Below are 14,306 nucleotides of genomic sequence, written 5' to 3' on the forward strand. Positions count from 1 at the left end.
TGCCTGCCCACTGCCCGGAGGTGGCCAGGGGGCAAGTGCTGGGTGAAACCAGGAAGACCCCCCCCCCCACCCCCGTTTCAGGAGAGATGGCACTCCCACCCACCAGCTGGGCTGAGGGGATCCTCCCCCTCAGGCCTCTTGGTCCTGAAGGAGTGCACCCCTCCCCCCCAGGCAGGGGGTTGCAGCGGAGGAGAGATGAGGGGGTACCCACGGAGGTCCATGGACAAGATGGAGAGTCGTGAAAAGGCAAACCCACCCAGAGCTCCTCCTCAGGTGCCCTGTTCAGAGATGCACAGACGGGGAGACGGGGCTCCCGGGTGGAGAGGGGCCGCCAGCCCTACCGAGAGTTATTTCCTCCTTTCCCCAAACACACCCAAGAACACAAGTGAATCTGGGGCGTGTCCATGAAGTTGCTGTATTTTTTCAACCCACCATCCAAGTTTTGGGGTCTCCTGGGTGCCAGCCCTGTGCAGCCCCATCCCTGCCCCAAGGGGCTCACAGTCTAAGGGGCGTGGTGAGCCGGGTGGGGGGGGGTGCCTGGCCTCAGGAGGGGCTGACGAGGGGCAGGGAGCCTTGTTTGGCAGGCCCTCGAGGGATGGGGCTTGTGGAGGTGCCGAGGCTGGGGATGTGGGCAAGGCGCTCCGGGTGGAATCTCTGCCTGGGCGGAGTGGGGAGGGTCAGGGAGGGCACGGGGCGGGGTGGGGGGGGGAAGGCGGGGGGCAGGCTGGGCTGGGCTGGACCTCCTGTTGGAGGGTGGCCGGCTGGGGTCCCGAGAGAGACCCCTGGGGGGAGGCCCTAGGGAGGACTCAGGCAAGGGAGGGTCTCACAGGCAGGGAAAGGGCCCACCTGCCCATTGCACAAGTGGAAAAACCAAGGCAGGGAGGGGAAGGACCTCCTGAAGGTCAGGTGGGTCTCCAGGGGCTCCCTGGGAGTCGGGGGACCCCTTCTAGACTCAGCCCTCCAAGGGGTCTTGGAGGAAGGTCTTACTACCCATTTTACAGATGGGACAGCTGAGGCTCAGAGCTGAGACCCTCGCCTCAGGCCACACAGCTCATCCAGGATGGGCCAGGCCCACCAGGAAGGTCTGACTCTGGGCCAGCCTGGTTCCACTGCCAACCCCAGTTGCCAGCCCTGACTGGACTCAGGAGGCTAGAGATGGGGGTGGAGGGAGACATTGAGTCCCCTGGGCTGAGGGAGACCAGCCAAGGGGCCTCTTGCCCACTGTCAGCACCCCCGTGACTATGGAGCTCTAAGCTGGAGACAAACTGAATGCTGTCGGAGTGCCTTGGTGAATGGCTCCACTCAGCCGTGAGCCCCGAGGGCCAAGGCTGCCCTGGGAGTGCCCTCCCAGCGCCCAGGACACTGGCAGGCCATGGCTTGGGCTCTGGCCAAGGGGAGCCCACCTGATCTCCATGAGGGGAGGGGCTGTCATTTGCAGGGCGCTGCACAGACTTCCCAGTTTGTCTCTGGGGGACACGGTCTCTCTGCCCTCCCGCAGGCCTGCCAGTGTCTCCTGGGGCTTGCCTGGTTCCCCTGGGGACCCACGGAATGGTGGGCGGGGAGCGTACAGGTGTGACGCATCTTTGTTGAATCTAGATCTTTCTTTCAAATGGAAAAATGTTATGCAACCAAGCTCTGTGGACAGGGCAGGGCTGCCTGACACGGTGAGCACGGGGCTGGGGGTGGGTGAGGAGGAAGGTGAGGGAGGACGGCTGGAGGTCACCGCGGTCTGGCTGCCATCTGCTGAAGGAAGGAGGACTGCCTGGTGGCAAGTTCTTGGATGCCGGGCTCTGGGTCATTCTTAAGATCCTCAAAAGCTCCAGGAGAAGGGGGACAAGTCAGAGGTGCCCCCTGCGGTCCCGTCTGCCCACAGCCCCGCCCTGACAGGGCAGCGCCCTCATTCCCACCTGGGGTGCGGGGGGGCAGGTTGGCACCCAGACCGCACCTCCTGGGCCTTCCAGGCCTGGGTGCTCCCCTTTCCCACTCCCACCCCCTCTCAGCCCCGCGTGTTTGGGGGTCCACCCTCCCTGTGACACGGGTGCGGGTGTGGACGGGCTGGGGCCGCTTACTGCAGAACAGCAGCTTCGTGTCCATGTCCTTGACCATCTGGGACACGGCCTGGGGGTGGTGGCAGGTGGTATAACCTGCGTGACAACGAGGAGCACGCAGGCCGGTGGACGGGGGCTCGGACCCGCTCCTGACCCTCCGAGGCCCCCCCGCCGCCCCCGCCACCTTTCCTCTTGCCAGTGGCCCTCGAGCTCCAGCTGCAGTGGCGTGGCAGGCGCTGGGCGGGTGAGGCTCAGGGTGCTCAGGCGGGGCAGGCCCGGGGGTCCCCAAGCCCGGCCCCCGCTCACCCATGAAGAGCGCCGCCCAGGCCTTGATGTGACGACGGCGGCTGTGCAGGTAACTGGGGGCCTGTGCCAAGTGGATGCTGAGACCCTCCTGGCTGTGGCTCATCTGGGGAGCACGCCCGTCACTCGCTGGGGCCAGAGGGCTGGGCCCGCACAGAGCACGGACCGGAGCCCCAGCCCCGGGGAGCCCGGCTCCCGGCCCCCCTCCCCTCCCGCCCCCCGCTGCGGCCCCTAACCAGGTGGCTCCAGAGGACATGGCGGGCGCTGAGGCTCGCCTCCCAGACCAGCGTGCAGGAGAGGGTGCGCCGCAGCCGCCATCGGGGCGGCACTGAGCCGCGGTGGAAGGCGAGCTTGGCCTGCTGTGGGGACCGCAGGGGAGGGCCCGGGCTGGGGTGGTGTCTGAGGAAGCCGCAGCGCGGGCGCGGCCCCTCCTGGGCTCCTCGGCCCCTTCCCGCTGCCTGTGAGGCAGCGCTCAGCCCACCCACCGCCCTGGCCGCGGCACCAGGCCCCGCTCGACCGAAGGCAGTACTCGGCCCCCATCGGCTGGGAAACTGGCCGCTTACTATCGATCTCCCTGGCCGCTGCGAGCTCCAGGAAGGCTGAGCTGCGTCTCAATGGCCTGGCGTGGGGCACGGGCTGGCACACAGTAGGGCTCAGCCCATATCTCAGCAAGTTCAACGAGCAACCTGAGCCCCGACTACAGGCCAGGCGCTGGGGACACAGCACTGAGCAGGGCAGACAGTGTCCTGCCCACAGACGGCATGGCCACGTGTTTGCACGTGTGTGTGAGTGCACGTGTGTGAGTGCACGTGTGTGCACATGGGGAGGGGCAGGGAAACCAAGGAGGGGGCCAAACCTGCTGCCCCAGGGAGCACCCCCTGCCATCTGCAGACCCCCAGCCCCCAGCCCCCTGCCACCCGTGGGTCCCCAGCCACGCCCGCCAAGGCGAAGGCCCATCGGGAGGCACTGACCGTGACGACGGCCCGGCAGCTGTCCTTCAGGTGCAGGAGCAGGGCCACCGTGCTCTGGTGCACCTGGCTTCTCAGGCCACTTAGCTTTCTGCCTGTCATTGACGCCACCGGCTCCCCGGACAGTGCCATGGCCGCTGCCCGGATTCCATCCCGCTCCTGCAAGGCAGAGGCTCAGGGCCAGAGCCAAACCTGCCTGGGGGTCCTGACCCTCCACTCCGTGGTGGGGATGGGGCTCAGTCCCCTCAGCGGGACCCTTTCACCTGGGCTCAGGGCTCTCAGGGACAGGGCTCTGCCTTCCCCCTCAGACAGGGCTCCTGGGGAGGGTCACAGGCCATCCTCAAGGACCTGAAATCATTTCTCTCTCATGCTCACAGTCACATCCTGACAACCCGAGTGTCATGAATGCAGCTGGGGGGCGGGGCTTATCCCTCTAATTTCCCAGTGAAGGAAAATCTGCCATTGCAAACGTGCTGACAGGTCAGGTAGGTGAGGACAGGTGGGGTTGGAGAGACTGGATGTCGGCGCTAGTTCAGCCCCATGGAGAAGGGCGAGCGCCACCTGGTGGCCTCCCGGCTGGTCCACCAGCGCCGGTGCACACCCAGGGAGCTGCCCTGGACCTCCACCTCCCCGCCCCAGCTGGACCGTGGCCTGGGGTCCTCCCCGCCTTCGAGGAAGGGAGCGGGGGAGGCACGGGAGGGCCACGAGATGGGGGCGCTCGCCCCTCCCTGGGCGCACTCACGTCGTCGGAGAAGGAGCGGGCGTTGATGGCGATGCCAAGGCTCTGGGCCTCTGTGCTGTGTGCGCCCAGGCGGTGCAGCACGTCCGACACGGGGCCCATGACGCGCACCACCACCGGCTCGCTGCTGTGGAAGAAGCCGTCGAGGAAGGGCGGCGGCAGTCCACGGAGCAGGCGTCCCTGGGGGAGGTGGGGCCGGTGAGCCGAGGGTGCTGGGACCCCTGCCTCTGCACCCCCTGCACCCCAGCCCTGCCGGGTAGACCCAGACCCAACTCAGACTCTGCCCTTCCCAGACCCCCATCCAGGCCTGGGCACCTGCACTGTCCCCCACACCCTGCTGGATCCCGCCCTGGCTCTGCCCATGAGGGAAATGAGCTCTGAGCCCTGGTCTGTCCACTGGGAGCTGTGGACAGACTGCGGGCAGGCTTCTCCTCCCTGAGCCACTGGGGGTCCCCCTGGGGTGAGGGGAGCATTAGCCCTGTGCTAGTTGGCTCCCAGGTCCTTCCTGTCTGTCCCCATGCTGGCCAGAGGGCCCCCACCAAGCCCTGGAGACCACCCTTCCCTTCCTCTGCCCCACCCTGCCTTTACCCCCATTCCTGGCCTCCCTATGGGTCAGAGAGGGCCTGGGGGGCTGGAGGAGACAAATTTGGTCAGGTGGGCACACACTGAGGTCACTGGCGAATCACATCATGGGGAGGTGGGTGCACCAGTGGTGGCTCCAGACCTTCTATGTTGCAATGACCATTTCCCATTTTTCCATTACTTTAAAAGAAAAAACTAAGCTCACTTTCGGCCAATTCTTTCTGCTCCTCTTGTGTGCAGTGTGCTCATGAACTGTCTGGATGTACGTGTCAGAAAGTGACATGTCAGCGAATGGATGTTTCCCACCATCAAGCCCCTTATCAATGACTTGTGCAAACTAGGCTGATTTTACAACTTTCCAGCAAGTTTTAGGCAACTTCATTGGCTTCCTAAGCTGTGTTTAGTTTTACAGTATTAAATTCATTTCAGTGACGAACACTTTCTGAGCACCAACTGGGTGCAGCCAGGGTGCTGGGACCCAGGTCTGGCAGTGGACTGGAGAAGGACCCAAAGTTAAACACACAACATGGCGTGTGTCAGTCAGTGACGAGTGGTATGATACAGCAGGGCAGGGCTGGGACCGACTGGGGTGGAGGTACCAGCAGAGGTGGTGGTTATGAAGGTTTTTTAAAAATTATTTTATTTATTTATTTATTTATTGGCTGTGCTGCACGGCATGTGGGATCTTAGATCCCCGACCAGGGATCGAAGCCGTACCCCCTGTATTGAAAGGAAGATTCTTAACCAATGGACCACCAGGGAAGTCCCTAAAGTTTTAATTTTAAGTAGGATCAGAGCATTTGTTACTGAGAAGGTGAGAGCTGAGCAAATTCTTACAAAGAGGTGCTGGAAGAGCTTTCCAGCAGAAGGAGCAGCAAGTGCAAAGGCCCTGAGGCAGGAGCACACCTGGGTGTTTGTTGATCGGCTGAACAACCTTACTGTTTGGGGCTGGAGCAACTGGACGGGTGGAGCCCCCGTCACCTGAGATGGGGGCTGCAGGAGGAGCTGTTTGGGGTGAGGGGTTTGCTGTGCACACGTTGGGTTTGAGATGCTGCTAGAATCCAAGCAGTTTGAGGGTCGAGGCTGGAGTTCAGGTCCGCGTTTGGGATACAGGTGTGTGAGCAATTGGCCAATAGGTGGTACGTAAAGATTGGAGGAGACCACCAAGGGAGCAAGTGTAGACCAAGGAGAATGGCGGGAAAGGGTCCAAGAACAGGAGGAAGAACCAGTGAAGACGACAAGGCACCACCTTCGACATGAGGGAGGGGTCCTGGGGCCAAGTGGACGGAAAGGTCACCCAGTCACGTGTGCTGACGGGTCCACTGCGGGGAGGTCACAGGTGACCTGGACGGGAATGGTTTCAGGTCAGCTGTGGGTGGGAGGGACGCTACCTGGAGCGTGTCTGCTTTCCTTCGATGGCTGCACTTGCAGCGTTTTCAGTTGAATTATTTCATTAATATGTAGGCATTACATTGGTAGCATCTTCTAAAAGCAAAATATAATTTCTAGCAAGGACAAAAATGGCCGGGCGCCAGTCCTGAAAACAGCATCCGGATTTTCAGTGCGATCGTCCCGTGACCGTCAAGTAGTTTTTAGCCTGGTTGTCTGCATCCCCTCCCCCGAGGTGAGCAGGGGATCGGTGGAGGGGCCCCTCCTTCCGCCTGCCGAGCTGGCCCCTTGCTCCCTGGCAAGAGGACCCCTCTGTGGCAGGGATGGACTTCCCCGGCCTCCTCGCGTGACCACTGGAGCAGAAGTGAGTGATCAACTTGCAGGTCGTGCCTCGAGGGGCAGGGTGTGCCTGCTGGCTGGAGTGGGCATGGTGGTGGCCGCCCAGGCCCTGCAGAGGAGGGCAGCGCCCAGAATGGAGCACAGCAAACGAGGACCCTGCTCCCCTGGGGAGTGCAGAGCAGGACAGCCACAGCGGCGGGAGAGAGAGGCACTTCTACCGTGTGTACGCGGTCGGTTTGGGTCTTTTGCACGTAGCTGCTCTCCGGTCTCCCAGTGCACACACCGGCACCCAGTCAGTGCGATTTGTGTTTGACGGTAGACAGAAGTGGACAGTCCTGCGGGGCCATTTGTTCTCATGGGCCCCAGCAGAGGGTGCCTCTCTGGCGTCCAGGGCAGCGACCGCGGCCCCTCCCTCAGCCCTGGGGCCCGCTCCATCCCTGCCCAGTTCAACGTGTCCCCACAGAAGCAGGCCTCCCTGGCTGGGGGGCTCACGGTGTGTTGTTTCCCCCAGCTCTGCTGTGGCTGGACCCCCCCTTGGGAACCATCCACCTTCCCTAGCCCTGGCCGTCCTGGTCTGGTAGCCCCTCTGGTCTGTCTTCTCTGTTCCTGCAGGTCCACACTCAGTGCGGGGTAGAGAGGAAGCACATGGACACTTCCTACTGATTGCCTGACTGGGAGAACACCTGGGGACAGGTGTCTGGATGGCTGACCACTGACAGAATGAATGAATGAGTGAGAGAGCAAATGTGAATAACTGATTGAGTGAAATGAATGAATGAAAGAAATAATAAAAGAATGACTCATAAATGAAGGACCCAAGGAACAAGAGGATGGGTGGATGGATGAGTGGGTGGATGGATGGATGGAGGGATGGAGGGATGAATGGCTGACTTTATGAATGGATGAGTGGGTAGGTAGGTGGATGAGCTGGGGGGCTGTAGATGGAACGGCCAGACCCCCCAAAGGCAGTATTGCGGGCCTTCCCTTCTGCCTCTTTGGCAATGCTCCAGCTGTTCGTTCATTACGGGATGTGGGTTGTCACGGTGATGGGTGGAATCGGGAGGGAGTGAAGCTGAGTCTGCAATGACCGGGGGGACCCGCCCATAAGATTCTCAGGGGAGGCTCCTGTCTGCGGGCCAGCCTTGGGGTGCCACCTGGTGGGCTCCTCCTAGGTGCCTGGAGGTCTGCAGGAGCGTCCGCCTATCCCCAGGCATGGTGGAGACAACGTCTTTCGGGAGTAGACACTGCACCCCTCCTGCAGCCCTGCCAAAAGGCCATCACCAGCGCCATTCTGCAAGTGAGGAAACCGAGCCCCAGAGAGGTGATTTTGTGTCCCTAGAGCCGGGATTCCAACCCAGTGGGCCTTGTCTGCACCCCGCACACCCGGCCGCTCTGGGGGTTGCTCCAGCCATGGCTCCCCTCACCCTCTTACCTTCTCTGGGTGGAAGAGGATGTTTCCCAGGCCCTGCAGGCTCAGCACGCGGACCTCGGGGCTGGGGTCCCTGAGGCTTCAGGCCAGCATGGTCAGGGTGGCCTGTTTGGGGAGCACCTGCAGCAGGGCAGGGCTGTAGAGGAACTGGGTGGCCTCCGGGGCAGGCGGGTCAGTCCTGGCACCCTCTCCTAGGGGCCCTCGTCGGTGTCTGGGAGCAGGGCTGTAGGACCAGGGCCTGGCAGGCGGTGTGGGGAGGGTGGCTGGCCTGCTTCCTCCGGGTATCTTGGTTAATGAGTATTTGAAACCCACCTCCAAGCTGGTTCGATCCTTCAATGTATAGCTGGGGAGACTGAGGCCCAGAGGGGGAAAGGGCCTTGTCTGAGGTCACACAGCGAGGCTGGGAGCAACATACGTCAACAGCCTGGCTCGTGGGGCACTTGGGGACAAAGCCTCGTGGAAGGAGGCCCAGACATTCCTCTAGCGCGGTGAGGTGGGGAGAAACACCAGGCTTTGATTGGGGTCTCTTTCTACTCTTTCACTGCCCTTTTGGCTTCACGGTCCCAGGGGTGGGACCTTGAGTCATCAGGGAGGGGGGTGGGTAGAAAGACAGTCCCCCCAGGCTGCAGGCTGAGGGGGGCCTGGGAGGTGCGGACCCAGCCAGAAGCCCCCGACCGCGGGCCCCAAGGAGCTGGGCGGGAAGGAGGGGTGTGAGGGGTTTGTTGGGCAAGTGAGGTCCTGGTGTGGTTCTGGCGGCGGCTGAGGCAGCCGGACGAGGGGGCTCAGGCGGTCTCTGAGGGGCCCCCCTCCCCGCACCCAGGCCCCCGAGAGGATGGTGATGGCTGCCTTCCTCCCCCGCTCCTCCTGGCTCCGCAGGTGGGGTAGCCGCTGGATGATCAGCGCCTTGACTTGCTTGCAGCGGTTCTGCACCGTGGCCCTGGGCGCAGGCGAAGGGCAGGGGCAGGGCTTGGGCTTGCGGATGCAGCCCCGTGTCTCCCGCCCCACACAACCCAACCCAGGGGCCAGGCGGCCAGAGGTGCTGCTGAGCGTGGGTGGGCACATCTCTCTTCGACCGTTTCCTGCTCACTTTGCACCCACTGGCCGCCCACTGGCTGCCAGGCCCGGGCTGAGCATGGGATGGACAGGGGAGCAGACTTGGCCCTTGTCCCCTAGGAGGCCTCAGGCCGGGGGGAAGACGCCTGCATCCTAGGCTTCCAGGGTGTGCGCGTGAGACGGGGGCGGGGCGCCCGTGCTTTCCGTGCCCTGCGTGCACACGCGTGAGTCCGTGGGGCTGTGCTCGCAGGCAGGCCCTGGAGGTACGGCAGTCCACAGCCTAGCCTTCTGGGCAGGGGTGACCCGGGCAGTCCGTTCCCCTGGCCCAGCCCCGCCCCTACCTGGCGAGGAGGCCCACGCCCTGCGGGTCGGTGTGGGTGGAGGCGAAGAGGTCCCAGGCTCCCTGCAGCTCCAGGTGGGCGAAGTCCTGCCAGTGTCCGGCGGCGGGCAGCAGGCCCTGCAGTGCCCCCAGCGACGTGCTGCGGCAGAGCGGAGGGGTCCCCGGCCAGCCGCGCCCCTGGGGAGGGTGCCCAGCCGCCGCGGGTGGAAAGGTGCCTTGTGGTTCCCGCCTGCACTCAGGGCCCGGCAGCACTGGGGCCTCCTGGGGGCAGCTTGTTCCCGGCCGCCTTCAACAGAGATGTCAGGGCGCAGGATGGGGGCGGGCCCGGTTGCGGAGCAGGAGACTGGAGGGGGCCTCCTGGGAGGGGCGGGTCCAGGGGGAAGCTCGAGACAGGTTTGGCACGTGGTCAGTGTGAGGTGCCCACAGCTGGTTTTCCAGGGCTGGGGCTGAGGGGACAGGGCTGGAGAGAGAGAGTTAGGAGACACCAGGGACAGGTGGTTTTCCCAGTTGCAGGGTGGAGGGGGTCCCAGCGGAGCCTCGATGGGCGGTGCCATTTAAACGTGGGGCTGAGAATGCAGAGGGGCCCCGGCAGGGGAGGAGGACAGCGGGGGTGTGTGTCATGGGGGCCCAGAGGAGGGTCCATCTACAGCTCCTGAGGACGCAGGGAAACCAGGTCCACCGGCCGCGTGCTCACGTGGACTCAAGAAAGAGAGCCGGCCCCAGAGCACGGCGGGACGGGATGCAGGTCAGGGACCGCGCTGCCCGAGCCCCGTCCGGGTCACACAGCCTGGCCAGGGGCCGCAGAAGCAAAGTGCGGCCAGGCCGCGGGCTCCAGACCTGCACAGTGGTGTCGAGTCACGGGCTCTGGGCTGCCCCGGGCCCTGCAGGCAGCGCACGGGCAGAGGGCCCGGGAATAGCTCGGTGGCCCGTCTCCCTGCCCAGCCACCCCGCGCCTGCTGGCGTCACCTGGACGTGTGAGTGCCCCCAGAGCGAGGCTGTCAGCTTGGACCAGGCACAACTCTGATCAGATTTGCAAAACCAAATGTGAAGGGATGAAATGCCACTCCGTGAAAGTCCCCGGTGGGGCCGACTCAAATGTCAGCTGGCCTGTCATCTTGCCCCCAAGCCGTGCCACTAAAAAGAGGCTGTGTTTTCCAGGTCACTGGTCTCAGCCAGAGTGACGCCGGTTTCAGGAGAAGGCGACTCTGGGCACAGTGGCATTTTGTCTGCTCTGTGATGAGTCTCAGAAGCTTCTGGTCCTGGGGCACGTTGGGCATCGCCTCTCAAGGTCGCCGTGTCCCTGCACCACACCAGGGCTCCTGGAAAGATGGCGTTTGGCTGATTTGGGCATTCTTGGGACTCCCTTGCTGACTTTCGGGGTGAACAGCATTACTTGTGGGGCCCTAAAGCCTAAGACCACCTCCAGCCCAGGACCCCCGGCAATGCACAGGGACCCATGTTGCCTGAAATCCGTGCCGCTCCTTGACCGACAGAAGACGGAGGCCCTCGGGTCCGAGCCCGGCCATGCAGGACTCCCCTCCCTTCCTCCTGCGGTGACGTCGTGCCCTCCTTCAGCCTCACCCCAGGGATGCCTGGGGCAGAGCGACTTTGGAGATGAGGGAGGGCTGGAGGGCAGGATGCAGAGGTGCAGGGAGCCTGCGGGGTTCCCACAGAGCTAGGGCTTCCTATGCGTCAGTGCCACGGGACACGGACCGCTGCTGTCCCGGGGGGATGAGGGAATGGAGCGCCCTCCTTTCCTTTCCACCTGGTGTCCCCCCATCTGACGTGAGCTGCAGGAGGCGGCTCTGTCTCCTCATCTTTGTACGTCGCCCCAGTGCCGACCGGATACTGTCACTTCCGCGGCACGGAGCCCCCTGTGGCTCCCCGCTGCTCTGGGGCTGAGCCGTGCGGTCACCTCCTTCCTGCCCCTTCGTCTTTGGGGTCCCCCTGCCTGGAAGGCTCTCTGCCCTCCTTTCCCCACCCAGTGAGCTCTAACCATCATTCAGGTCTGTGCTCAGAGGCCGGGTCCTCAGGGAACCACATGCAGGGGGCGCCCCCCAAGGTCATCCTTTGCAGAGGCTGTGCCTCTCCTTCAGGGCACTCTCCAGGGTGTGTCATGCATCACGGGGCTGTCACTTGACCCCGTCTGCATTTCCACGGGGCTGAGCTCCTGAGTGCAGGCATGCCTCTCTGGTGACTGAGCGTGGCCTGTGACACAGCAAGCGCCATCCGTATTCATTAAATAACAAGAGCAGGACACACAGTACACTCAGCAAGTATCGACCAAATAATAAATAATCCGTTAGTCCTTTCTCTCCTCTTTTCGACCAAGAGCTGTGGGGAGCACGGAGTGGAAGGGGGGCCGAGGCTGAGGCCAGGGGCCAGGGAAGGAGGCAGGTCCGAGCAGGGCCGTGGGGACTCCAGACTGGGGCAGAGCACCAACCTTCCCGTCTGTCCCTTCCTGCTCAGGAATCTCTGCTCAACCCCAGGGAAGTCACAACCCCCATGGGTCCGAGGAATCAGGAGGTCCTTGGGCCTGAGACCACGGCACCCCAACTGGGCAAATCGAACAGAAGACGTTTGGGCTGGGGTCATGATCTAACCCTTAACTGAGGCCCCGAGTGTTGGTCACTTGCACAGGGTCACCCTAGCATAGAGGCTACCCAGTCCTCTGCAGCGCCTGACCTGCACAACACCTGGGGAGGGGCCAACCCCATCGCACAGAAGAAGAAACCAAGACCGTGAGATGGAGAGGCCAGCTCAGAGTGCTCACAGTGGGGTTAGGAGGAGATCTTAGATCTCAGATCCAGGCCCCAAACAGCATATCATTATTAACTGCTTATTTGTTCCTTGTCGACTGCCAAAACCCAGGACCACGAACAGTGTTTTAAATAAAAGAGCTTTAAATTAAACTTAAAGCTTTAAGTTGAAAAGAGGACTAATCAGGAAGTGAGAAACAAAAGGAAGCACCCCTGTGCCACAGTGAGAGATGACTGAACATTAATTTTATATGTGAGCTTCCTGGCAGCCAGGGCAAGAAGGAAAATATGTTGGATTATACCTATAAGTGGATGAAGGGAGTGTCTTTGAAATGAAGAGAAATGAGATGTCCCATGAGAGTTAAAGAGATTCAGCCCATAATGGATGAAACAAGAGGAATGAGAAGTCCTTTGTGGGGTAGGGTGGACATTGCCTTGAGGAGGACCTGGCTGAGGACCAACCAAAGCAGGAAATGTCTCTAAAAGAAAGGGGTTTTGTTCATCAGAGATGCAAAGGAAAGGGAGAGTCCCACAGGCAGGGCCATCCACGCTTGCTCCTTCCCTGGCAGGAAGCCCTGCCAAACCCTCACTTGTTGGTTCCAGGGGCCGGCACAGCTTAGCAGGACGTCAGGAACCTCAGAGGCCCAGGACTTGTCTGACTCTGCCTTGAGCCTTGCGTGGCTGCCACAGGTGTTCCGTGCCACCCCCATGCTGCCGGGGGCACCCACGAGACAGTGGGCCTCTCGGTAGTGAGTGCCCAGATCCCTCTTCGGCCCCCGTCCCCCTTGACGGTACCACCGCATCCACCTAGTGTCAGACCTGGGACCACAGGGATGCGCCTGGATGGTGCTGCCCTCTGAGGCCCGGGAGCGGCTGCTGACCTTCTCACTGTCCTTGATGGCTGGCGGACATCACTGCCGATTGGCCTGCTGTGCTCTCGGGCCCCTTGGGGTGGCATCAGAATCACAGTTGTCCTCTGGGGAGGGGGCCCAGGTCCCATCCCAGCTCCAGGGAAGGTGTGGGAGACAGACCTGGTCAGTCAGAGCCCCACATGCCCCTGTGGCCAAGGCAGTTGGTTCAGGGGTGGGCCTGTGAGCTAAGCTGGGCCAATGAGAGCCAATGGACATGCCCAGGGTGGGAGTCTGTCCTGTGGTTGCTGGGGCCCTGCCCTTCTCTTCCGGGAGGACCTGCCCAGAGAAAAGCCAGGGCCTGCGAGGTGGGAGGGGGGAGGGCTGAGGCTGCTGGAGCATCTTGACACAGCTGAGCCTGAGCAGAAGGGCCCCTGGTGCTCCCAGAGAGGTGACAGCCATCCTGCTCTCTGCGGGAGCCCTGTGTGAGACAGACATATGTCCCTGCTCCCTGGAGCCCCCATTATACGGGGCACAGATGACAGCTGTAGCTGGAGATGGGCTGGGGGGGAACACAACAGGGAGGGAGGAGGGCTGCTATTTTAGAGAAGATGGTTGGGAGACCACAGGAGGTGAGGCTACTGGGGGAAGAGCATCCTGGGAAGAGGGCGCAGCAGCTGCAAAGGCCCTGAGGCAGGAGTGTGCTGGGTTTGAGAAACGGCAGGAAGATGCTGAGGCTGGAGCAGAGGGTGTGCCTGGGTGGTGGGGGCGTGTGGCGGGAGCTGAGGTCCTGGAGGAGACGGGCACCCAGATGAGGAAGGACCGGTGGGCCACTGGAAGGGCTGGGCCCTTCTCAGAGCTAAAGGGGGAGGAAGCAGGAGGGTTCTGAGCACAGGCGCGGCCTGATCTGACTGAGGGGTGGAAGGCAGTGGGGGGTGGTAATGGGAGCAGGGGAGGCTGGACCTCATGGGGCAGGAGAGGGAAGCTGATGGGCCAGGCAGCTCATCATAGCTCTCTCCTAACCCTCCTGCTTCCGGGAGGAGAACGTTTTAACAGCTTATTAGGGAAGATTCATGCATTTTGCATAGTTGATTCGAATAAAAAAGGAACTTGGTGCACATTCGAATTCAGAAGCAATATGAGAGAAGTGACAGTTTTTTTCAGTGAGTGTCTTGGGGAGAGCTGTTAAAACTGACAGCTTGTGTGAAGCTCATCATAATACCAACAAATGAAAAGAGGTCGCCCCGAGGCTTTTAAAGACTCGCTTAATGGATTTCTCAAGATATGCCCCAGTGCAGAGGGAAGGCAAGCCTGCCAGCCCGGGCCACGGCCCGAGTGCAGCCGGCGGGGCGCGGACCCTCCCACATGGGTCCGGTCCACACTGGTCAGGAGTGGGATGGGGGGAGGCTGACAGCTGTCCACTGCATCAGAGCAAAAACGTACCAGGGTCCGGCGCCCTGTGCAAGGGAACCCAGAGGGCGTCTGCCTGCAGGGGCCGAGTGGTGGCTG

The 14,306-nt window shown here is 62.2% G+C and overlaps 1 protein-coding gene across 1 annotated transcript in view; it reads right to left on the bottom strand.

Moving 5' to 3' along the window:
• Positions 1–758: 758 nt before the first annotated feature.
• The window catches only part of LOC309647003 (maestro heat-like repeat family member 5), a 48,063-nt gene continuing 34,515 nt past the window's right edge, over positions 759–14,306 (bottom strand). The window contains 8 exon segments of the mRNA XM_082433886.1: positions 759–2,457; positions 2,588–2,955; positions 3,031–3,478; positions 4,062–4,238; positions 7,801–7,878; positions 7,882–8,178; positions 8,614–8,734; positions 9,192–9,329. Coding sequence (XP_082290012.1) covers positions 1,720–2,457; positions 2,588–2,955; positions 3,031–3,478; positions 4,062–4,238; positions 7,801–7,878; positions 7,882–8,178; positions 8,614–8,734; positions 9,192–9,329 — 2,365 coding nt within the window. The 3' untranslated portion in view covers positions 759–1,719.

This window comes from Balaenoptera physalus, assembly GCF_965194825.1.
Source record: "Balaenoptera physalus genome assembly, chromosome: 17".
Lineage (NCBI taxonomy): Eukaryota > Metazoa > Chordata > Mammalia > Artiodactyla > Balaenopteridae > Balaenoptera > Balaenoptera physalus.